Source organism: Molothrus ater, chromosome 3 (genome assembly GCF_012460135.2).
Source record: "Molothrus ater isolate BHLD 08-10-18 breed brown headed cowbird chromosome 3, BPBGC_Mater_1.1, whole genome shotgun sequence".
Classification (NCBI taxonomy): domain Eukaryota; kingdom Metazoa; phylum Chordata; class Aves; order Passeriformes; family Icteridae; genus Molothrus; species Molothrus ater.
Genome location: NC_050480.2, coordinates 52,176,149 through 52,200,097, shown reverse-complemented (window position 1 = coordinate 52,200,097; position 23,949 = coordinate 52,176,149). Strand labels below are relative to the sequence as shown.

The following is a 23,949-nucleotide window of genomic DNA, read 5'->3' as shown; positions in this document are numbered from 1 at the left end:
TAGATCAAAAGCCATTGTTTATCTCGACTTCTAAAGAAAGGCAAAATTCATAGCAGATTTGTCTCCAAATACTTAAATAGCTGGGTGGCAGAGTTGGTTTTTTTTTAGTTGCTCTTCACTAAAATAAACATGATGTGAAATTTGCCACTCACTTTTGTTTGCAGGAAGACATAACAGGAAGGCACCATGATTTTAAAAAAAATGTTAAGGGCTCAAAAGTCAGACAGCTGGAAGAAAGATGCCATGCCCCTGGGGAGGTGTAATTCTCTCTCTTGGCTCGCTCCTAAGGATACAGAGTCGAGAGTCTACTCAGAAACACAGGCAGAGGTTCCTATAAACCTAAGTAACAAAGGGAGCTTTGCCATGCTTCATCCTTGGAACTGAAGCAGTTCTTATCCTGGTTTGGGATGTCCACTAGTCCCTGATCAATTACTCTGGCTCTGGCTGTGTAAGCAAAATAACATATTTCAAATCCAACCCTTCTGATCTTGCGAAAACTGCTTTAAATCAGAATAAAAATCAGAATTATGTCTTGCAGACTCTGCCTTTTTGTGCTGCACCTTGGTATCACTAACCTTTTTTCAGATAAAAAGTCGCAGTTTCATTGGTGGTTTAAACCACTAACATTTACTGGCAGCCCTGACACTGGGCAAGAGAGGACTTAAATTAAAAAGTGGCAAGCAGATGACTGCTAATTATCCTTTCACTCATAAAGTTTAAATATAGCTGCCTGTGTTTGAACACAAAGAAGGCCTGCAATTAGGGCACATTCAATTGCAAATGCACCACAACCCCTCTTTACTGTGCTTGTAGAGGATGCAAAACAATACCTCAATACCAATTCTACTTAGTGGCTGTAATTTTCTTTAGTAATGTGTGTATTAGTCACAGACATATGTTAAAACCTGTGATTCTACCCCCAAAAACAAGAAAAGCAAACACACATGCTCTGGAGGGAGAGCTTTGCTCAACATGCTCTTTGCAGTCTGGTTCTCTGATATATTCCACACCTCTTTCAAGAAGGCACTTGCACATTTTGATATCCAATAATTTGTAAAGGAATCTGGCAGTGGTTATCCTTGCCTTGAAGGGTGTGCACTTGATGGACAGGATCCCTCAGGATAATCACATTTCTGTGGCGGGGAAATTCTGGCACTTCTCTGCTGCTTCATTTCCTGTTCCTTATCCCCAAACTAGAAGAAAAAAACCCAACACCAAAAATCTGTATGATGAAAAGTTATAGAAACCTCAGTTAATTTTTTGAAGTGACAATTTACCATTTTCAAAATTTTTGTCAGATATTTCTCCTGAAAATTAAGAAACATGCCTGAAATCGGGATCTACAGAAAAAAAGGAAAAGTTGATTTTCACAAAACTCTTACCAGGAAAAAACTGTATTCAAAGAAACTTAACTTAATAACCTTAAATAAAGTAAGGATGATGCAGAGTTCATGTTTCCTGATCCTTGCCATTGTGCTAGGCTTTATCTTGGAAAGGCTCTGAAGCACTTCTCCTTCATTCCTAATACTTAGCAACCTTTACTTTCAGAATTTTTAGGAGATCTTTTGCCCTTTCCCAGTGAATTCTTAAGGAATCTCTGCTTAGCCTGTACAAATTCTGACCTTTATCTCTCTGTGACAGACAGAAAATAAACTTACTGTTTATTTACTTGATGTTATTAATTGCAGAGGATTGCATTATTATTTTATAAACCTAATGTCATTAATTGGAGGCTCCTAGTCCCTTCAGATCTCAGTGCATTAGACTCAGATGGGCAGGATACAGCAACCTCACATGTACCTAACCAGACCTCGGCAGAGGATCACCCAAAGTGATGTGTAGGCTATCAACAAAATATAAATGACATTAACTGGAAGCTATGGAGAAGGCAGAAAAGAAGTTAGTAGGAAAGAGGGGAGTGAAAGACTGGGCAGAAGATGAAAGCAAGAAAGAGTTGAAAGGAAGAAAGATGAAAGAAAGAAAGTAAGAAAGACTCTTACTTCTAGTATAGTTTGGATAGGAAGAACCTGGTAAAGGCGCCAAAACAGAGCTGCTGACTGATGAATCCATCTAGGGGGAAATAGTGTGAGGTGCTGTGCAACTGGGCAAATTCCCCAAGTGGGAGCCACCACAATTTGTGTGTGAGACTGAAGTCATGCCAGAAGTTAAAGGGAAACAAAAAGCAACTGCTTTTAATGGGAGTCCACTCTCTCTAAACAAATTTTCTTCTGGATACTGTAAATTGTGCAGATGTTAGAAAATGTGGACCAAGCTACAATGCACATATTTAATTCAAAATAACTGTTAAATGCTACATTGTCTGAAAAATACTGTAAAAATATTATAATTATTTTGAAAATATTTTAAAAAATATTTTATCTCGTGTGAAGTGTCACCACACTGCCATCTGTAGTTGAATGCTTCCTCTTCCACATTTCCCTCCCAGCCCCACTCTGTTAGGTCCTGTACTTCTCTGAATAGAGCCGGGCATGAGAAATGTGAAGGGCAATGCAGGATGTGTCAGAAACATGTATGAAGTGTGAGAGAAAGGGGAGAGGGTAGAAAAGTGTCTCATCAGCAAAGGATGCAGTGTTTTAAGCTGCTCTGTAGCTCCACTGTGGAGCTCTCCCTCCACCTGAGAGTGCAGCCAACTTGCAAAGCATGGCAGCTTTGCAGCTTCAGGCTGAATTCCGAGCCCATTTTACTAAATCCTTGATGCTGATAAAATTTACTAATATTTCACTGTTTCAAAACTCAAAAATCGTGACAACATCTAAGGCACAAACAGAATTTGTACAACACACCGTCTTAGAAGTCCAGTTCTGCATCAAAACCTCATGATGGGGAACAAGTTTTTTCAGCTCACCACCAAGGGAAGTACCTACAAACTCTGCTTGCATTTCAGGAAGATCACAGTGCTTTCCACATGAATGGAGAGCAAGGGTACCCCTTGTTGTGGAGGGGTTTAAGACTGACAATTTCAAAGATAAAGTGAGAAGTGAATGAACTCAGAACACTGAAGTCAGAATTTTCTATTTTCTTCAGGATATTTTTACTTTTGTGCCACTCAGTTTGTACCTGAGAAAAAACAATTTCTGCATTTGTTAAAAGTAGCAACATGCTAGGTAAAATGCTAGGGGAAAAGGAAGAAAAATAAAAGATTATCACTAAAAATATGTTTGTTTTCTGATAAAGCATATTCAATGAGAGTTAGTGAAAATTCAGAAACATAACTAGTATTGGTGTTATTGAAAGCTGAAATCTTACAGGATTTCTGGCACTGGAAAGATTCTGATTTCAAAAAGCCTAAATAATTTTTTAAAATGTAAATTCTTCATGAATCTTTAAAAAACCTGCTAATTCTCCCCAGTTTTTTGACCGTAAGTTGTGCATGCTTTTTCTGGAAACAGTGGCAAAAAGAGAAGGACGTGCAGGAGTGGGGTGGGAAAGAAAGATAAACTATTTATGCTAATGATGGATTTGGCTAATTAAACATTTAGGTTTTAAAACCAAAACAAAAGCTTTTTTATAAAAAGTTGCTTACATTCAGTAAGAGAAGAACAATTTTTCTTCAGCTACTCTTTGAATCACTTCTTCAGCCCTCATACTTGACATGCAGTCTGATATTAAGTGATTACTTGCTAGGAGCCACAGAGCAGCAGGAAGTGCTAAATGCCAAAGGGCCTTGAGAAACTAAAATACTCAGCAGCAAACCACGAAGCAGATCTCACCATCAGTTGCTGGTCTAGCTGCTGCAAAACATGCATTAAATACTATGCTGCAGTTCTTTGGAGTTAAATTTCTACTTAGCCAACCATGACGATTGTCATCACATGTAATTTCTTTTTTTTTTTTAAGCCTGAACCCAAGTCTGAATATATTATTATAAAGCTTTTGTCTCAGAAACTTTGCCATGTGTAAATGACATGTAGAACACATGGTTTGTATTTGTAAACCATGGTATTCCCAGGGTTTCCCCTTTCACAATCAGGCTGGGCTATTACAAGAACCTACTTCAGCTATGCTGCACGAGTTGGTGGGGAATAATGTCTTTTAGTCCAGTATAAAACAAGTAGGTTCTTATTTTGTGTATATTTTGGTATAAACTCACATTAGAAATGACAGACTATATTCTGACACATGCTTCTTCTCTATATGCCCATCTATTTTATAAACAGAATTGTTTTTCAGGCAGATTTGAACTTTGTCAGTGTATGCAGTACAAATGATTCCTAAACTTTTCCTCAACATCATTCTGAAACTACAAGTTACATGTAAGGTTGACCAGGATGGGATTTAACATTATCACGATGGCCTAAATAGATTATTACAAAGTAGCTGCTTCAGTTCTATAAGCATAAGGCAAATTTCATTTGGTTATGCTTGTTGCCTCTTCCTGATAGTTTGAATTTTAAAATTGATGCAAAAATATTAATGTGAACTTAGGACAGGATACACTAACTCTTGATAATGACCTAGTCATGCTGAGTTGAGTTCCTAAATCCCCCTAAATTATTATTTGTCTTAACTTGTACTATTGATTTCTGCCAAAAATTGTCTGCCTTGGGCTTCTTGCAAAATTCTGTACTTCAATTTATGTTGTAAACAAGTCTTGCTTAATATGATGGAGAATCATGTTTTCCCATAACTCCCATATTTGCATAAAATGTATCAAAATCAGCTGCTTTATTTATCGTGTTCTCCCACAGCATGAATATTCTCCCTCATCAACCCCATCTTAGGACTGAAAAACAACATTTTCCTAGCTCCCAGACAGCTTGGTAAGGCTCTTTGTGACTGGAATCTGTAGTTTTTTGGGGAAATACAAGTGCAAAAGGAAATAAAGGCACACGTTAACAGCTACCTATCCAACCACCCAAAATTTCCCTTTTCCCCTAAAATCCACACTCCCAGATAATCAGGTCAATGTCTAGAGCGTATTCTGGGTTTCACCCTTTCTAGATTCTCAAATTCCTTCAGCTGTCAAAAATGTGTCCTTTGCATCAACTAGAGAATTTTTTCAATAAAAAGAGAATCTGACATTTGTTAAGTTTGCGAAGTGGGTTACTCTAGTCATGAACAGCTTAAGTAAGTCCAAAAATCATAAATTTTCTTCTCATACAGCATCAGCCACTTTGATGCTCTGATCACTACAAGAAAGCTTCCCCAGTTCTTCACTTAACTGGGGAATTTTAAGTAATCTTTTCACCCACCCTACTTTGGAGTCAGCAGCAGATGGCATCATAGATGTCACTCATTATAATTTTGAATAAATTAACCCACAAAAATAGCCAAAATCATCCTGGGATGTACAAGTTTTGAGGCAGGACTGCCATTTGCATTCAGGCTTTCATTTTCTTCTTCAACCCAACATCTGGGCTAAAGCCTGAGGTACTGATGAATTGCTGTCTGAATTCTTAGGTAGGTTTTTTTTTTGTCTGGCATCAAAAGGGCTCAAAGAACCCCATGAAAGAAATGGAAAGATGCGTGAGGTGCTCACCCCTCCACCTGAAAGGTGCATTTCTCACTAATGGAACAAATTATCTGAAGCTTCTCGCTACCAAAGAGCGAGACCTCAAGAGGAACTGCAACATTTTGAGAGCATCAATCCCAGAGCAGAGAGATGGGTGGTTTTCTGACTTCTGATCTGAGCAGCAAGGTTCCCTTTTCACCCAGACGTACCTCACCACAGACCTCACCACCTTCGGAACAAAGTGCAAGGCTGTACAACAAAACCCACAACACTAAAAGGAGAGCGAACTGGAAACTGCACGGACATGCAGATCAGTGCAGATAAAGAGCAGGCACTGTGGCAGCCTGAGGTCTGTCAGGTGCCTGAGAGCTGTAACAAAGAGAACCACTGCCACTGCTTTGCCATCGGATGTGATGTGAAACAGCACCTCTTCCACCCTGCAACCCAGGACCCACAGCTCGTGCTGACAGCTACCTTCAGCCTCACAACCACCAAATCTAGGTTTTGGATGAGTTCTGGGAAAGCATTTGAACAGGGTCTTTTTTTCCAATTGCAGTTCTGTCCCCATCTGTGTTGGACACACTAAGAAACTTGACTAAATTGATCCACCTTTAAGGTGGGTTTAAATCTAGTCACTAAATATGGACAACTGCTTAAAGGTATGTAATTCAAGCAGCTTTCTGCAAGTGGCTCTGGTGTTGGCCTGAAATTTTAGAAGAGTATGTTTTGCTTTACTCATCTCCTTCAGATACTCTGACGAACCAGCCAGCTGTCAGCTGGGGCATACCACAATGTTGAAGTGATGCACAAGCTATGCCTGCCACAGAGGTTTTGAACTTTGCTAACATTACACTTTTTCAGAACCTAAATCAAAATTCTAGATCATGCCACCCATACTCGTGATGAGTATCACTTCATTCCTCCCAGGAGTTTACCACAAATAAAAAGGCCTGTCAAAACAGCGGATGGAGGTGATGGCCCAGAAAGAGAAATGAAATAATCTTTTACCACTAGCACTAAAAGAAATGTCAGCTTTAAGAAGAATATCCTGAAAATATATTGTTCTCACATCCTGGATAGCAGCTAATGAAGTGAGATGCTGTGAAGTGATACCAGGAAGTTGCTTCTGTCAATGTGTAGGAGCAGCAGAAGGAGGAGTGGGGCTAAGAAAGCACAGAGAGCATAAACATGGGGACCACCCGACTAGCCCCACTGCACTATCAAGATACATACAGTACTGACCTAGAATAACAAACAGATGCATTTCATGAACCACTGCCAAAGATGCTTTATAAAAAGCCATTATATTTCCCCTGGCTAGAAGGGTCTCTAAAAATACTGCCTTATAATAGATCCTGCATTGAGAATGGTGGATCAGGAGGTGGTAAAATAAATGACAGTGCGAACCTCTACAAGGATACCAACCCATCACTGGAAGGGTGTGAGGAGATAACATCTTAGCACAACTCATGTCAGGTTCTAGAAAATGGAAACAAGCATGCAACAGAAGCTGCCAAGAGTTGCAAGTGACTCAGTCCTGGAACAGGCATAAAGTAAACATTTTGCAGGTTATTTAAAATGCAAATTGTTCTTCTATACATGCAGCTGTTGGAGCACAGGTAACATCTGATGTAAATGAGTCACCTACTTTAATCAAATGATATGGCTAGAGAAAAAGGTAGAAGCAAAAACAATGACTCATATTGTTTCTTCACATTTCTGCCCCCATTACAGTTGTTCTCCAGGTTAGTAAGGGAATGAAAAAGCAGGTTATTTTAATGGCACCTCAGTATAAAACCAATTCTCTAACCACCATATTAAACATTAAATAGCTTTGCATCTTTAATGCATACTTTCCTTTTTGAAGACAGAATCAACAGTTGTGTGGCCATATGTAAGTGTTTTTGTTGTGTCCAATGAGCAACTGCAAAAAAATATTCAGGAAGCAGCAAGGGAGAAAATATACAACTAAAAAAATATGACCAAAAAAAATGAAAAACAAAGAAAGCAACACTTGTTCCCTAATGGCAGGAAGCACATCCTCAAAATTAAAATTAAAAATCAAGTCAGGAAACAAGGATGCTAAAATGTCATGTGTAAGAAACTACAAATAACAACGCATCTTTGAAAACAGTCATTTTACCTCCATTAGATTTGCCAGTCTCTCATAATGACATCTCAGCTCGTTGTCAGGTGTCTTAGTACTTAAACCACCAACCAACACAGTCTACATTGATATGGTCTCAATCTTGTCAGCCTCTGTGGGGATCCCTCTGTGGGGATCCCTCTGGATCCAGGGTGTACACATCCAGTCACAGGGCATTGCTCATGCAGCACTCCCCAGATGGTGCTGAAATACACCTAAAAGTAGTCCTTTTTAAACAACTATAACCTCCTCCCTCCTCCCTCTCCCAAAAGTCCTTCACCATAAATTTTAAGCAGGCACAGAAAAAGGCAAAACAGAAAATTATACAGAAAATGGCAGCCTCTGGCCCCATAAGCTGAATCTACTTGCTCCTATGTGACTAAGCAAGTTTTCATTCCCTCTCTCCTCATCAGGCAGGCATAGCTGTATACTTGATCTTCCCCAAGCAAATGTTCTGCTTCATCTTAAGATTCCCTGAGGAACAAACATAAGAGAACACTGTGGTCCATTTCAGGCCCAACCAGGCACTGCACTGCCCTGTGCTGCAGGAGAGGAGGTCCCTCAGTGCACTCTGGAGCTTCCCTGATGGTGTTTCATGGGTACCTCTGTGCAGCAGTGTGTGAGTGCATCCAAAATACCAACATTGCCAGGCTGTGTGTGCCTACAGACTTTTTCTAGTCAACAGAGCAGGGCTGATTTGCAACTGGGCAAGCACACATTTTCAAAATGTGCTCAGCCCTACAGAGATCAGAATTTAATTTTCCTTAGTGCCCTACCTCAGGAAACAGACAGAGTAAAGCACAGCCCAGCCACTCTGGCCACTTTCAAGTCTCTGCACCGTACACTAGGACCCTCACTTCCTCTCCTTTTATACAGTGAATCTTCTCCAAATCCTGCAGGAAGCCTACTCTGTCCCAAAGGGCCAGCTTCCACCCCCAATCATCCTGTGTGCACTAGCAGGGATTGACTCCTGAAGGAAGAGAGTGGGATTCTAACTTACACAGTGGCTTTTCTCACCTATTACAATCCCAAAGCAGATACAAGGGCACGAGGTAAAATTCTGACATGTAGTTGAAGTGTAATGCGTGAAGCAGCAAGATGAGGGGTTTTGGTGTCCTGGCAATACACCCTGAGGCTTTCCTGGGACTTTTCTGCCCTTGCAGTCAGAGATGCTTTGGCAAACGGATGTGCAGCCACGATGCTACTAGGATTCATTCATTCATTTGTATGAACATGGGTATAAAAACCTGGAACTCTCCAAACATCTTACAAAGGAGAAGATCAAGCACCGCGTACCCCAGAAATCCACACCACCGGCCACCGAGAAAAGACAGGTCCTACGTCTGGGAGAGTAGGACAGGGTATCGGCGAGGACGTCTTTCCCCAAATTCCCAAATTCCACTCGGCTCCGAGGTCTCGGACACAAGGACCCTTCCCTCCCTTCCCCTTACCTGAGCCGCCCACGTTGGACCGCAGCAGGCAGGTCCTCCGGGAGGAGGAGAAGGAGGAGATGTCGCTTTGGGAGCGGCCGCGGGGACCGGGCAAGGACCAGACGGGCAGCGGGGCTGTCCCGCTGCTCCCTGGCCTCTCTGCCATCGTCGACGGGCAGCCGAGAAGGGCAGGGAGGAGAGAAGAGGACGGAGAGAGGCGGCGAGGGAGGGGACAGGGAAAGTTTGCAGAGGAAGAGCCGCCCCTCTCCTCCGACCGCCCCGCCGGGACGCCGGCGGCGATTTTAGGTCTCTGGGAGCATAAATTTTGTGTTTGCACAGGGGCAAAGCAAAGTGGGGGGTTGGGTGCGCGGATGCACCCATCCCCCAGGGTGTCTTCATGCTCCCGCCATTGCCATCTCTCGGGGAAAAAAAAACGGAAAAAAGGGAAAAGAGAATCAGTTAAAAAGAGCCGAGTAACCCACACCACCACTTCTGTTTTGTGTAACAGGGTGCCCTCTCCCCCGCAAAGCCGGAAAGTTGCACAAGGCACCGCATCCCTGCAAAAGAGCCGCGAGAGAGACGAGTCAAATATCCTCCCCAACTCATCACCTCCCTCCCCATCTTTCTTAAGGATTGGGTTGCATGTCAGAGACTTAACTAACTTCGGCAGGAAGGTACTGCCTTTCAGATCAGCCACACAGACCTAGGCAGAAGCAAAATCAAGCTTCATGGTTTCGTTTCCTGGTGTTTTACAGAAACCCTTTTACAATAAGATGCACCTTTAAAAGGATATTTTATGCTCACTCTGCTTCTTACAGGCAAGTCATATTACATTCTACCTTGAATAAAATCTTCGCTGCTGTGCAGCCACAATGACAAACACAGAAAAGACTTCACCCTATATTTTTAATTCATCCAGAGTTGCATTATCTAGTTATCCAATGTGAAAGTTGCATTCAGGCTGCATTTTAACAACTACGACTCTCCAGGTCTGAATCAAAACCTATCAAGTGTGAAATTTGTCCACGTGAAATTCAGTTTCTGGTTTCTGCTTCCACCCAGGCAAGCGAGTGCCTTCATCTCAATGCCGAGCCCGTGCAGCTCCCCAGGCGCAGGGGTTTTGTGATCTTCCAGCCGTCACCCTCCGCATTTGTGGAAGCAATTGATCCGGCACAGAAGTCTCGTATGTCAGCCATTAGTCAGGTCAAAAGGTCTTTTCTGCTCAGCTTCCCCCAGGGGATTGCCTTCATTATTTCCTCTCCTTCTTCCCTCTGCTGACAGGCCAGCCTGCTCCTTCCCCAGCCACAGAGCTTTCCCAGCGGGACTGTGCTGGGAGAGGGAGAGGCACGGGCTTCTCGCAGGGCACGGCAGTGAGCTCCACGCTTACAGCTCCTCTCACGGGTCCAGAGGTCCCATGGTCACACAGGAACGAACGTTGTACCCATGCCTAGAGAGCTTTTTGCAGCTGTGCACGCCAGCCCCGTGTTATTTACAAAATCTGACAATGTGCTATTTTTATTATTTACCCTTTGCAGCTTGCATCATTACAAATGTGATTGTACACCAAAGACCTTTTTACCCAACAGGGATTTCTGTACCTGGGCGTGTGTGGGCTGGTGACATTTTCTGGACCTGTTTATGCCTTAATCAGAAGTGTACTCATCACTGCTGTTTACTGAAATGTTTGCCACTTTCCTTTTCCATTCCTTTTTTTCTTTAAGAGGTGTGTTCAGGTTCAATATTGAAATACACAGTCCCTGCTCCAAACCTCACCAAAGTTTATGGCAGGTCAGCGAGCTTTGGGTCAGACTCTGACTTTTTTTAACATCATTTTTTCTTCCAAACATTTTGTGCTACAGAGCAATTGTAACTTCGTCATGCTGTACAGAATGTATGCTTCAAAATTCCCACATTAAGGAGCTGCTCAGTGTCTGCAATCCTTTGGTGCAATCAAAAAGGAGAACATGAAGAAATCGAGAGATAAACTAGAAAGGATACCATACAAGAGGTCAAAGGCATCTAAAGATTCCATTTGAGAAGCAAAGCGACACCTAAAGGGGTGAAGCAAAAAGAAGACATAAAGTAGGTCAATGGTGAATGTCAATGAGATATGAAGAGGCTCCTGTTGTAATATCAAAGTGCTTTAGTAAATCAGAGTAATGTGAACAGTCAGAAAGAATAATGTGCTGGAAATCACAATGTTTTTTATCTGCCTGTAACTTATTATATTATTCGAGGTATAGAAATGAAAAAATTACAAAATCATGTACATCTTGTTTCCACAGCCCTTTAAATATTTTTTTTAATTAGATGTAACAGTTGTGGTTAATGGCTCTGGAAACTGAAGCTCTACTTCCATAGCACAGCAGTAAAGTATATGTCCTTCCCAGCTGGAGAGAGATTAATTCAGTTGCCTGAATTAATTTCATTCATTTTTGACTGTTCTGATGAGATTGCCAAAGAAATTTCTATTTGTGGTGCTGATTATGAAAAGTTAGTATTTGCTGATTAAACTGAATTATTTCACAAAGTCTGTCCCATGACAGCTGGGGGCTGAAGTAAAAACACAAAATTCGGGCATCAGGAAAGACCGGAGAAGCACCAGGGTGGGAAACAAATCGATGGAAGATGTATCTTTTAAAGTATGTGCCTGCCACCCGTGATCCGCAGCACAAACGGCAAGTGTCGTCTACTGAACTGAGGCAGCTTCCGCACAGGCCATGCTAATGATGGAAGAAAGAAATGTTTCCTTGACAGGCTTTGGGCCACCTCTCTGCCCTGGAAGCCTCCACGTACAAGTCGGCTGGACGGAGCTGCAGAGCGATGTTACACCCTGTCCTTCTTGGGAGGACGGGGGAAGCTGAGCCTGCGGTCGGAAGCAGGAGGGAAGGGCAAACCCAGCAGGTGCCGAGGCCACCTCCGGAGCGGAGCGGCCGCAGATCCAAGGCTCGGACCCGGCTCCGGCCGCAGATCCAGCGGACACCGTCAGGCCGCTCTCGGGGGGAGGAGCCGGCGGGGCGGGGGAGAGCAAGGCGGGATGTCGGCCGAGGCATCAGCCAGTTACTTCAATTTCTTAAAATCCTTAAAATCCAGGGGGCAGAGCAGCCCCTGGAGTGGTGGAGCAGCCAGATGGAGCGGCTCCGATGGGGAAGAGCCCCTGGGTGACAGGCGGGCCGGGGGAGGAGAGAAGGGGCCGCGGGGCCCGCCTGCCCGTCTCCCGCTTCTTTCCCCTTCTCTTCCCCAGCCCAGCCCACCCCAGCCCGGCCCGGCCTGGCCGAGCAGCGCCGCGAACTCCGGCCCCGCCGCCGCCGCCGCCATGTCGGGCCCGGGCGGGCGCGCCGCGCTGGCGCTGCTGCTGCTGCTGCTGCTGCTGCTGCTGGGGCTGCCCGGGCTGCCGCAGGCCCGGCCCCGCTATGAGCCCACCTGGGGCTCGCTGGACGCCCGGCCGCTGCCCGCCTGGTTTGACGAGGCGAAGTTCGGCGTCTTCATCCACTGGGGCGTGTTCTCGGTACCCAGCTTCGGCAGCGAGTGGTTCTGGTGAGCTGCGGCCAGAGCGCTCCGGTCGCACCGGAACCGCCGCGGCGGACGGGCCGTGCCGGCGGGCCCAGGGCTCTGCTTGCGGAGCAGCGCTCGGGGCAGGCGGGGATGGTGTGGTGTCCCTCCGGACAGCGGAGGTTTGGGTTGGAGCCCCTCTGCAGGCTGACCGTGGAGCTCAGGTGTGTGGGAAGAGCTCTTTGTCCACCCGAGTCACGGACTCCATGGCGCAGTTTGCAGAGGAGGTGGAGTTTGAGGTGCTTCTGGTGTGTCTGAGCACCTGTCTGCCCAGCCCCAAAAGTCCCGAATACCCAGGCTGAGGTGACTAAATCAAGCAGAGAGCTGGTAGAGCTGAGAGAAGGGCCTTGCAGCACAACAGTGCTGGTGAGAGGTGGTTGGTGGAGCAGCCGAAAGGGCCCTCTCCAGGAGCACCATGAAGGGATGGGTGAAGGGGGTCTCCCTTGTGGGGACAGGCGTTTGGGATCTGCCAGCCTCTGGAGCAGCCTTGTGCGCCTGCTGGAGCTCTGTGGGGAGCGCAGAGCCCATTGCTACCCTTACCTGGCAAGCAGCCTTGCTGTTTTCTTGTGCACATTCTGTGCTGCTGATGGTTTTCTTCTCTTTTTTTTTTTACCGTTATTACTATTATTTAAGAGTGCTTTGCACCTAAGACAACCTAAAACTCTGATTCTTCAGATGATTTTAGTTCAGAGGCTCAATGAAATCTTTGTACTGTGAGTGTTCACTGGTTCAAGCCCCTAAGCATGTTTTTGCTGTCACCTTAGCATGCTCTACCAGGTACTTCCTGTGAGACTGCAAGTGAGACACATTATTATTTACAATATGAAGATAAGGGTAGCTTTATGGCAGAGCTATGGCGAACCTTAATTACTATATTTGCAAAACAAGCCAACATGTATCTAATCAAACCAATGTTTTCTGACACCTGTTCTTTTCAGAATTAGGGTCAAGTGTTTCAGCAGGTTTTTAATGCAGACTACATTTACTTATAAATTACTTTTAGAGAGCTGGGACAGAACTAGGTTTGGGTTCAAGCCTCACTCACAGTGCTGTACTCTGATAGTGGTGTACAGGCTCAGGATGGAGCATTTGGTTTTTGACCCCAAAACTCGAATTGTTTTTTATATTCCTGTATTCTCCTATCCCATGGCAGGTGTGGGTCTAGAGCTGCTTCAGGGCCTTCTGACAGCTTGTGCAGTCAGATGACTGAGGTCCTGCATTAGCAGTGTCAAATGGAAGGTCACAAAGTGTTATCACCCATCCTGTGTGCCTTCCCTTAGCGCTCCACAGCCTTGGTAAAGATGTTTCTAGAATCTAATCCTGTCAGCATGGAAGTGTTCATGTTAGCAAACCATGTGACTATGGGAGAGAAGCAAGGTTGTTACTTTTTAATTTAAGAAATTACATACTTTGAAATCAGAGGGTTTTTTGTTTTTATTTTTAAAAATTTGGTTTGCTTTATTGTTATTTCCTCTGCCCCTGGCTCTTTCAATGAGGAAAGCTGTCTCAGCCTCTTTCTTCTAAGTTTTTTTCCCCTGTTGGCTGCCAGAGATTGTGTTGGTTTATGCTGAAGTGGTTTTGGGAAGGTTACAACAATACTCACACTATGATCTCAGAGAACTGAGGTCAGAGTCCAGCTCAGGACAGGAGAGAGAAATTAATTTCAAACATTCAAATTCTGGCCTGTTTTATTCCTTCACTTTACAATCTATTTTCATATAAGTCTAAATTTGAGGATTTGTAATAAGAGGATTTGTGCTGTTTGGTTTCATTCATAGAAAGGTGACAGAGGTGCATTTGTAAGTGTGTGGTGTCCTTGCAGGGGCAGGTTTTGGATGGAGGATGTGTCTTCTTCTGGCAGGGTGGCTTTGCTTGCAGGCCTCAGGTGTGCAGAGTCTGCAGTGACCTGGTCACAGCTCTCTCTGGCCCTGGGGCTGTGGACACTGGGTCACTCAGCTGCAGCTGTGTAGAGGGCTTGGGACTGTCAGAGAGGTAAAGGTGAGGATCCCTATATTTGTGGGTGGCAGGGATTGCAATGCTGGGGGCAGAGCAGAGATGCCTGATGGCTGAGGTGTGAGACTTGAGGAGGTGAGACATGCAAGTCCAGGAAAAATGCATTTCTCTTGCCACCTGAGCTGCTTACACAGACTGTCTGTGGTCTCTAGTACAGTTTTGAGATTTGGGTGTTGATCAACACTGTAATTTTTCCATTCTCAAAGTGTAGCTGCTTTTTTCATTGCTTCAAATGAAATCCTGAGACCTTTCCAAAGTGGAGTACAAAGGTGTAGAACATGGACAAATAAGATAGAAAAAATGAAATCTTTGCTAATCAATACTCTTCTGGAGCAATTTTGTCTTATTGCCAGTGTCGTGTACCTCCAATGCCTCTACCTCTCAGTGTTGAATAGGAGCTGATCATTTAAATTCTCTTTTCTTTGTCAAAAATACATCAGCAGACATGCTTTGTTCTGTATTTTGTAGGTGGTACTGGCAGAAGGAAAAGAGAGAGCCCTATGTGAAATTTATGGATGCAAATTACCCACCTGGCTTCAGCTATGAAGATTTTGGTCCTCTGTTTACAGCAGAATTCTTTGATCCCAACCAGTGGGCAGATATTCTGAAGGCTTCAGGTGCAAAATATGTTGTCTTAACTTCAAAACATCATGAGGGTAAGTGGAAGCTTTGTGAATGTTAGTAAGTGCCGCATTTCTGTCACAGATGTAAAAAACGCGTGACTTTTTTACCTTCTAAGAGACATAGAGAAAGCCAGCCAGGCTTACCTGCCCCACCACAGCCAAAGAGGAAACAAAAAACACCCAAGAGGTGTGCAGGTGTTTTCCTGACCTTTACACAAAAGCTGTGGCCATGGAGTTTGTATAGGAGGAGCAATAGATTGTGCCACTGTTCTCTTGCTGTAGGTACGACAGCCTGAAGTGGTGGTGGCAGCTGAGCCTCCTGCAGTGGCCACAGTTTATTTTTTATTTCTGTGCAATTTAGTGCTGAAGGAACCATAAAAGTGAATTCTGCACTGTTTAACATTTGGAGACCTGCTGTGAGCAGCCAGTTAGCAAACTCCCTTGGTTTCTCCAAGGAATTTAGGAACATGTTCCAGGAGTCAACTTCAGATTTAGAAAGGTATAACTCTTCCTGATGTAGTGACAGAAGCCAAGACCTTGAACCAGATCTGTTGCTTTACAGGCACAATTTTTTTTACCACTGTAATTGTAAAGTACTTTGCAGAGAAAAGTAAAGAAAAAGAAAGCTTCTGGAAGGAACTACACTAGCAAAGAAAGTATAAAATATTAAGATATTCTACAATACATCTAATGAATGTTGTTGGTCTTTGTGAGATGTGGGTTTAAGGCTGGCAACTTGTGAAGCGTCAATTTTAATCTCAGCTCTGACACACATAATTCTTGATCTTGAATTTCACTTGTGGTGAAATTCCCAGTGACTTCAAAAAAACCAGGATTCATTTAGTCTGTCAAATAGCCTTGTGCATGAATTTTTAGGTTGTTTAGTCCATACAATTGCATGTATTCAGTTCACAGAAATAGCACAAGATTGATTAGACAGTGAGTATAAAGAGGTTAGAAGGTGAGAGTGGAGCTCCTCTGGCAGTGGTGTGAGTCTGCAGTGCAGTAGTATTTGTAAGTGGTCGTGCTGGACTGATGGATGTCTGAAAGGTCAAATCCCTTCTGATATTTAATCTTGATCTTTTAACAGCTGTTTCAGGAGTTTTTGCTCTCTCCTCATACATGTACAGAGTAGTTGATTGAGCTGTTATAAATATCAAGGCAAACAAAAAGTGAAAATTTGCATTAGATGGAAACAGAAAAGAGAACAGTCTTTGAATGCAAATGATAGCTTGGGCTTTCTGCAGCTGAGAAACAATTCTATCTTCCACTTGTTGATTGTGTATTTACAGTTCACATTTGATGTAGATGCCTCAAAAGCTGCTGTATTTTTGGTTGATTTCAGAGTTGTAGAGTTAGAAAACGCATTGTGTTGGAAGGGGCCTTAAAAGTCATCTAGTTCACTTAACTGGCACATATGAATAAACTGAATAATTAAAGAAAAGGAATAATTGTCCTAAGCAGTACAGAACTGGAAAATATAAATGTATATGCATACATATAAAAATACATGGTGTTCTGATATTAAAGCTACTACCATTGTGCATAAACAGGTTATAGGCACACCTTATACCATGGCAACAATATTATTACAGATATAATTTTTTTTTTTTTTGCAACACTTCCAACCACTTTCTGGAAAGAACTGTATTGTCCTCGCTTCTTCTTTTCTTTCTTATCCTCTGATTTTTCTCTTTTTAGGCTTTACTTTGTGGGGGTCCAAATATTCTTGGAACTGGAATGCTGTTGATGTGGGACCAAAGCGAGATCTTGTTGCTGAACTAGCAACATCTGTTAGAAACAGGACTGACTTGCATTTTGGGTTGTACCATTCCCTGTTTGAATGGTTCAATCCTCTCTTCCTTGAGGATGCCACCAATGCTTTTAACACAAGCAAGTTTCCCACCAGCAAATCATTACCAGAACTCTATGAAATTGTGACCAAGTACCAGCCAGAAATAATTTGGTCTGATGGGGATGGAAATGCTCCAGATACTTACTGGAACAGCACCAGTTTCTTGGCTTGGCTGTATAATGACAGGTACATGTCAATGCTGGTTTAGCTCCTTATCTGAAATTCTGCTGTGTCTAGTTTGTTTCATTTTCTATTTGTTTTTTGGAACCTGCTACTTCTGCTTAAGAGAACTTTACAAAATATTAACTCTCCTGAGATACAGAATCCAGATCTTTCCTAGAACTATCAAAGCTGGCTTTAGAAAAAGACTGTTTTGTATTTTTTAAACACATTTGCAAATTAATCATTTAAGATGGTATTGGCTATTCTGCTTAATCACAGTCTTCTTAAGTATTTGCTGTTGCACAGAAACACAGGATAGCAGGACAATTTGAGAATATGGGTACATTGTTGTCATCACAGGCTGAACATCTGGCAGTGGATATGAAGTGCAGAGTGATTTCTGGCAGAGGTCCTGTTAAAGTCTGGAACTTATTTCCCTAAGAAATTCTGATCTGGACCTTTTATTAGCAAAGCATGATAATTCCTGACATTGCACTTAATCTTATTGTAAAAAATTGATAGTACAGAAGTCATCCAAAATGTTAGTTCCTGGGAGGGATGTGTGTGGGAAGGGATTACACTGGCTGTGACCGCGTTTCATAGAATAAAAATAATAAAACTCCTCTGTTCCCAGCCCGGTCCGGGACACAGTGGTGACCAATGACCGCTGGGGAGCGGGCAGCATCTGTGCCCATGGTGGCTTCTACACGTGCAGCGACCGCTACAACCCCGGGCGCCTCCTGCCCCACAAGTGGGAGAACTGCATGACCATCGACCGCGGCTCCTGGGGCTACCGCCGGGACGCGCGGCTCCGGGACTACCTCCCCATCGAGGACTTGGTCAAGGTACAGGGCCACAGCAGCTGCTGCCACTCCCCGTTCTCTCTCCTGATTGTTACATTGTGCTGTTTAACATATCAATTATGTATCTATTTTTATGAATAAGATTATTTTAATTCAATAGTGAATCCATGAAATAATAAATAATTTTGTTAATTTCCAGCCTTAACGCTGGCAGGATGGAAAACCCATGTAATTCTTAACCTTTCTCTTAGTTGTTTCTATAGAATGAATTTCTAGTAGAAATTCAGTCAGTTTCTTAGAAGCTGTTTTCCCTGTGAGTAACTGGCCAAGGACTGCTCTGGACAGTCTCATCATTACCTTTTCGACTAAGTTTCTCTGGTAACTGCATAGGCAAGCTGATGGGAAGCAAACAGTTTCAGTTTCACAGCTCCTGTTTAGGAACTCCTACTGGAAGGCTACATCTTTTCCCCTTTCTACAGATAGTATTGGAATAAGATCCCAATATTGCCAGATGGAACGTGCCTGGGCTCGTGTGGCCCTTGCTGCTTGACCAGAGGCGGCAGCTGAGGTGGTTTCACCTCAGAGACACCTTTGGCTGGCTGGATGCTGCAGCTGGCGCTTGGGACACGTCCAGGCAAGCAGGAACTCAGGTTTACCTCTGGCGGAAAGGCTTTAGGCGAGGTGAAGGGAAAAGGAGTCAGGTTCTGCTGGAGGGTTTCGATCCAGAGCTTTATTCCTGGCACACAGGCCTCTGAATGCAGCAACAGCTCCAACAGAACGAAGAACCAGAACTGCGTGGTTGCAGTGTCTTTTAACCCCAGGGAGAGGGGGAGGGAAGGGGTAGGGATCCCACCAACCAGGTAAGGGGGGGAAGTCTCAGGGGACAAATGACACCTGGATGCCCAATGTCCCCAGGGCTGAGAGGCATCCTTTGAACTTTGCCAATCCCACGATGCCGTTTCTGGAATACCAAGATTGATGGACAGCTCTCAGCAGGAGGCAAGGGGAGGGGAAGGGAGAGGGTATTTGCACACCTGGGGAAAGAACCAGGATGACTGAAACAGGCTAGTACATCACACTGCAACAAGATAGAAACAGTTTATGACTCAGCAGTAGTTTTACTTCGTACCGAGAAAATTTCCTTACAGACATACAGATAAACACTACCAGAAGCAGACAGCTGGTGTTGTTAGAACATTGATTCTCTTACTAGGTTGAGGTATTAAAAAAGATCTGAAGCTTAGGAAACCTGAATGAAAGGAAGACTAATCAGTCTTCCAGAATAATGCATTCAGTTGCAAAATTCAGCTAGTAAGGGAAAGATTGTTACTGTTGCATAATATTGTTGCTGTTTCTAGTGTGGTCCTCACAAAAGACAATTTGAAATTGAAGTAACCTCTTTTCAGAGGCAGAAGGTTTGAATTAATTCAGCAGCATGTCTGCAGCCGTCTGTTTCTCAGACTTATGCATCTCAGTCCATGATCTCTGGAGGGCAGTGTGGATGTGAACACAAATTTTGTAGGCTTTGTAGGAGGCTTCCTTGTGTTTTACAGGTGTTTCTATAAAATAGGAAAGCATCAAACAGGAGGAAGGAGGAAGTTGCTTTTCTAAGATTCAATAAAGATGAAGTAGCAACTATTCACCTTATTCTACTCTGGTGCAGAGAAGTCATCTGTCCTATTGGTAAAACCCTCAATACGTTCTTGCAGAAGTTGAGATGATAAAGAGTTGCAGGATCTGATTCTAATGTAGATTCAGGCAGACATATTGGTGCAAGAAGGTATTTGGGGCTGGTTTTGGATGTAAAAATTGACAGTAGAGCTTTGTTTTATGAGAGATAAAATTTTATATTAACTTTTGGGATGAACCCCAAAGTCTCAGCATGCAGCAGTAGCATAACTCATGTGGTTTATCATTCTGAAGCAGTACAGCAGACTTTAGAAAGTACTGCAAATATGTGATTTCATTACTCATAACCATGTGCTTTGTGTGTTTAAAAACACTTCAGCAACTTGTAGAAACAGTGTCTTGTGGAGGAAACCTCCTGATGAATATTGGGCCCACCCACGACGGTCGCATCGCTGTTGTGTTTGAGGAGCGCCTGAGGCAGGTGGGCTCTTGGCTGGAGGTCAATGGAGAGGCCATCTATGGAACAAAACCATGGAGAGCACAGAACGACACTGTCACACCTGGAGTCTGGTAAGTCTACTGAGCCAAAATGCAGGCTCTGGAAAGCAGCACCAATGATATGTGAAGCTTTGAAATCCCTAAGGACTTGATGCTACAGAAATCACCATCTTAGTATGTATGTGGTGAAGGAATTAATGCCTTTGGTTAGTGTAAGCAACTGCATCTAAAATGTGTATAAAGCTGTAGGTAGAGACTTGTTTTGGGATGATGCTGAGGCTGAAAGGAAAGCTGCAAGCATTTCTATGGTCATCTTTTGCTTCTTGGTGTAGGCTAATCTATTAGGTAATTCTGTTTGCTTCTAGTGGGCAACAGAAATGAAAAAAAATCTGGAAATACAAGATTGCTATGAAGTGTTTATCTGAACAAAGGAATACTCAATGTCACTTGGTGTTTAGAAAGTGGGAAGATAACAGCAATTAATAAATACAGTCAATCTCTGGCCTCCCCTCTGCCCTTGTTACTTGTAGGTTCTCTAACATCTTCATGATCCATCAGGGTTTTGGTCTTGGCCCTCTTGTCTCAGTGGATGTTTTTATTACCATTCCCAGCAAGATTTGGCCATCTGGCTTTAGCCTGGAGATGCTAACTGTTGACTGTTAAGTAAAATCCCTTTCAAGAGCAATAAAAAACTGTAACTAAATAGGAAGGAGAGAGGAATGTTTCAGGGATATGCCACAAGATTTCCAATGGCATAGTGATGAAAATAGTATTTTTAAAAACTAGTTATGTAAAGTGGAAACTCTGTTGCCCATACTATTTTTAAATTCTTTGAGTCTGCATGTTAGTGTATAGATGGGAGTTACCATGTCTTTCTGAATAAAACCTACAGTTATCTGTTAATGATTCCCCATCCTGCAAGCATCTCCTTCCTATATGGCTGAGTTGATACAGTGCACTAAAGTTACAACAGATGTTCACCTCTGAATTCAGTTCTTTAATAGTTTTCATTACCTCTAGTTTGTTGAAACAAATTTTCAAGGAACAGCACGTTATTAAAGGGCCAGGTGGTTATGTGTGTGAAAATGTAATAAATCCTGACCTTTCTAATCCATTTCTCCAGTCTTGAAAGCACTCTTATGTATCACTTCTAAAGATTTCCAGGGAAAAGCTGACATGCCTTTTTTGGTCCCCATTTCCAACCAGGTACACTTTCACCCCTAAAGACGGGAAAGTCAATGCTATCTTCCTTAACTGGCCAGTCTCTGGGATTCTGGAACTTGGTGAGCCACAGGCTAAGCCTGGAGAAACACAGGTAAAAGAGAGTGCACACACACTCCTCTCCCATCCCTCTAGGATGTGTCATGTTCCATCTTGTTTATTGAAGTTTCTGGCATCTTTGGGAATGCATAGCTCTTAGGACAGAGTACTTTGGAAGAGACCCAGCAAAATGTTTGTTTTCTTTCTGGGACCTCCTTGTCATAGTCCTCTCAGTGGGATGTTTCTTAGACTGAGATGTCGCTGGGATATGCTTTAGCTTGCAAACTAAGAATCACAAAGAGGCCAAGGAGCAGGGGAAAAAACTGTGCCACCCCTCCTATTTCCTGTGTAGACTCCTAATTCAGCATGACTTTTCTTTAGAAGCAGCTGTCCTCATGACTTTGAGGACATCTAGTGATACCAGAGTTGCTGCAGTGGTGCAACTTTTGAAGTCAAAGCCTTGCAGGAAGGGAATGTACACAGAGGTTTTTGTTGCCCAGGGAGGCTGAAGAGCAATCAGTGTTACCCTAGATCTTATACCAAGTGGAGGTCAGAAGATGAGGACAGTGATGCCACACCTACACTGGCAAGTAGCAAGTAACCCAACGGAAGCAGAAGTTGGTATCAACTCTGTGCATTTAAGGAGAGATTCACTTTGGTTTAGCTCTGCTCTGGTCTCATGCACTGCATGTCCATTAGCTGCTGAAATGCATTAGGAGTGTTTCTGGACTGCCCCTTCTGGTCTAGTTCCATATGAAAGTAGTCTGACTGGTGCCAAGACAGCTCTGTGATAGGGGAGAAAGAGTAATTTCAGAAGTGATGGAGATGCCTCTGGAATTTTAGGGGGGCAGTAGACTCTATGTGCACAAGAAAGTACTATTCCTCAGCAGCGGAGACTGGTCTGCAGCCACTCCAGCAGGTCACCAGCTGGTGTGACAGCATCAACCTATTTGTGGGTTTTAGTTCTTCAGATCAGCTTTCTCTGAGATACCTGGCTGCCCTCTGTAAGAAACAGTCATGCTCTTTCAAGACTACAAGTTTCATCATGGGAAGCAGGCAGTTTGGAAACAGGGAATGCAAAGCTCAGTACTGTGGCTGCTAGATCTCTGCTTAGACCTAAATCCTACTCCAAATGCTTCCAAAAGGTGTTTATTCACTTCTACAGCCCTAAGTCCTTCTCAAGACCCAACAAGAGTAGCTTTTTTACTTGCATATCTACTTGCAAATGTTTTCCCATTACCTTTAATAATTATCACTCATTTGGTTAGTAAGTGGCATTTTTAGGATACTTGGTGAGTAAGGTAGCTATGGATCAATAATTACTTTGTCAATATTGCACTTATATGTACTTTGAAAAGGCACTGTTCTAATTATAGTGTGTGTTTCTATTTTAGGTGAAGCTGGCTGGATACAGGGAACTGCTGAAATGGGTTGCTCTGGGAGAAAAGGGAATGGTTATTGCTCTACCTCAACTGACTCCTCAGCAAATGCCATGTCAGTGGGGCTGGACCCTACAACTGACTGATGTAGACTGAGCCATACTCTGCTGGAGCCCTGGCTAGCAGGGAGTGCTGATGCTTTGCTCTTTCTTATCACTGGTTTTAAACTTGATTGACTGAGAAAGACCAATAAATTCACTTTTTCTATGAGAGGTGCGCTGTTATTGAAGGATGGAATGGAACAAACCTCACAAAGTCTAGCACTAGATAATTAATCCTCTGCACAGTTTGTTTCTCTGAACTTCTGTGAAATATTGAGCAGCTACCATGACCTCTACACTTGGTTTAGTCCGTTTCTGGCCAAGTTACATGAAGAATGAGGTGGGGGGAAACAGGCACTAGACTTTCAGAGACAAAAGAAGGAATAAAGCTCAAGCCAGTGTTCAAATGCATATAAGTCAGCTGTACACCCTCTTTAATGCAAGAAATTTACCTTCCACAAAAGCGCACAGTAAAATCTGACAGTTTTAGAGAAAAAATATTCTTTTTCCAGGTGTGTTTAGCTAGTGGTAGCTGGCAGTTTCAGCTGAATAGGGTAATGTCTGCAAGAACAGCCCTGTAAGGGTTAGAAATTAATCATAAATGCATACAGGCAATGCATATATACATCATAATTTCTCAGCATGGAAGTCATTAATTTTACATGTTCCTATTCAGGAGTAACTCCATCCATTATTGGGACACAGGTGAACTGGGAGAGGGTTGGGTTTTTGATATTTTGTATGATTTTACAGGGCTAAAACTTGTCTCTTGTTTACAGCCTTTGTTTATACACAGTTACCAGGGTGCCTTCTGTGGACTATTAAACAAAATATATACTTCAGTGACTAACTCTTGAAAAAGAGAAATAATCAGGAGTTGCTAAGGATCTTCAACTCTGGCAAAGAGACAACATTTTAAGCAGAGACTAGACTGCATCCAACTTGAAAAATTTCCAAACTCATCATGTGTCATGATTTGTAGGGATAGACATACAAGGTGAAACTTGCAAAGAGGAGGAGACAAA

The 23,949-nt window shown here is 43.2% G+C and overlaps 2 protein-coding genes and 1 long non-coding RNA gene across 5 annotated transcripts in view; 1 reads left to right on the top strand and 2 right to left on the bottom strand.

Annotated features, from left to right (window-relative positions):
• PHACTR2 (phosphatase and actin regulator 2) overlaps window positions 1-9,218 on the bottom strand; it is a 131,794-nt gene extending 122,576 nt beyond the window's left edge. For all 3 annotated transcript variants that reach the window (XM_036379818.2, XM_036379823.2, XM_036379819.2), the window contains exon 1: window positions 9,071-9,218. In XM_036379818.2, the coding sequence (XP_036235711.1) occupies window positions 9,071-9,215 (145 nt within the window). In that variant the 5' untranslated portion in view covers window positions 9,216-9,218. The remainder of the gene's footprint in view (window positions 1-9,070) is intronic.
• Window positions 9,219-9,825: 607 nt separating this feature from the next.
• Window positions 9,826-12,801, bottom strand: LOC118684572 (uncharacterized). Its single transcript, XR_004979872.1, has 2 exons — window positions 12,473-12,801; window positions 9,826-11,100 (listed from the first exon to the last, which is right to left on the bottom strand). It is a non-coding gene; the product is annotated as an uncharacterized LOC118684572 (long non-coding RNA).
• On the top strand, window positions 12,083-23,093 carry FUCA2 (alpha-L-fucosidase 2). The gene is made up of 7 exons (XM_036379485.2): window positions 12,083-12,586; window positions 15,083-15,270; window positions 16,939-17,278; window positions 17,889-18,099; window positions 20,066-20,256; window positions 21,391-21,499; window positions 22,839-23,093. The coding sequence occupies exons 1-7, from the start codon at window positions 12,087-12,089 to the stop codon at window positions 22,977-22,979; spliced, it is 1,680 nt and encodes a 559-aa protein (XP_036235378.2). The 5' UTR covers window positions 12,083-12,086; the 3' UTR covers window positions 22,980-23,093.
• Window positions 23,094-23,949: the final 856 nt, after the last annotated feature.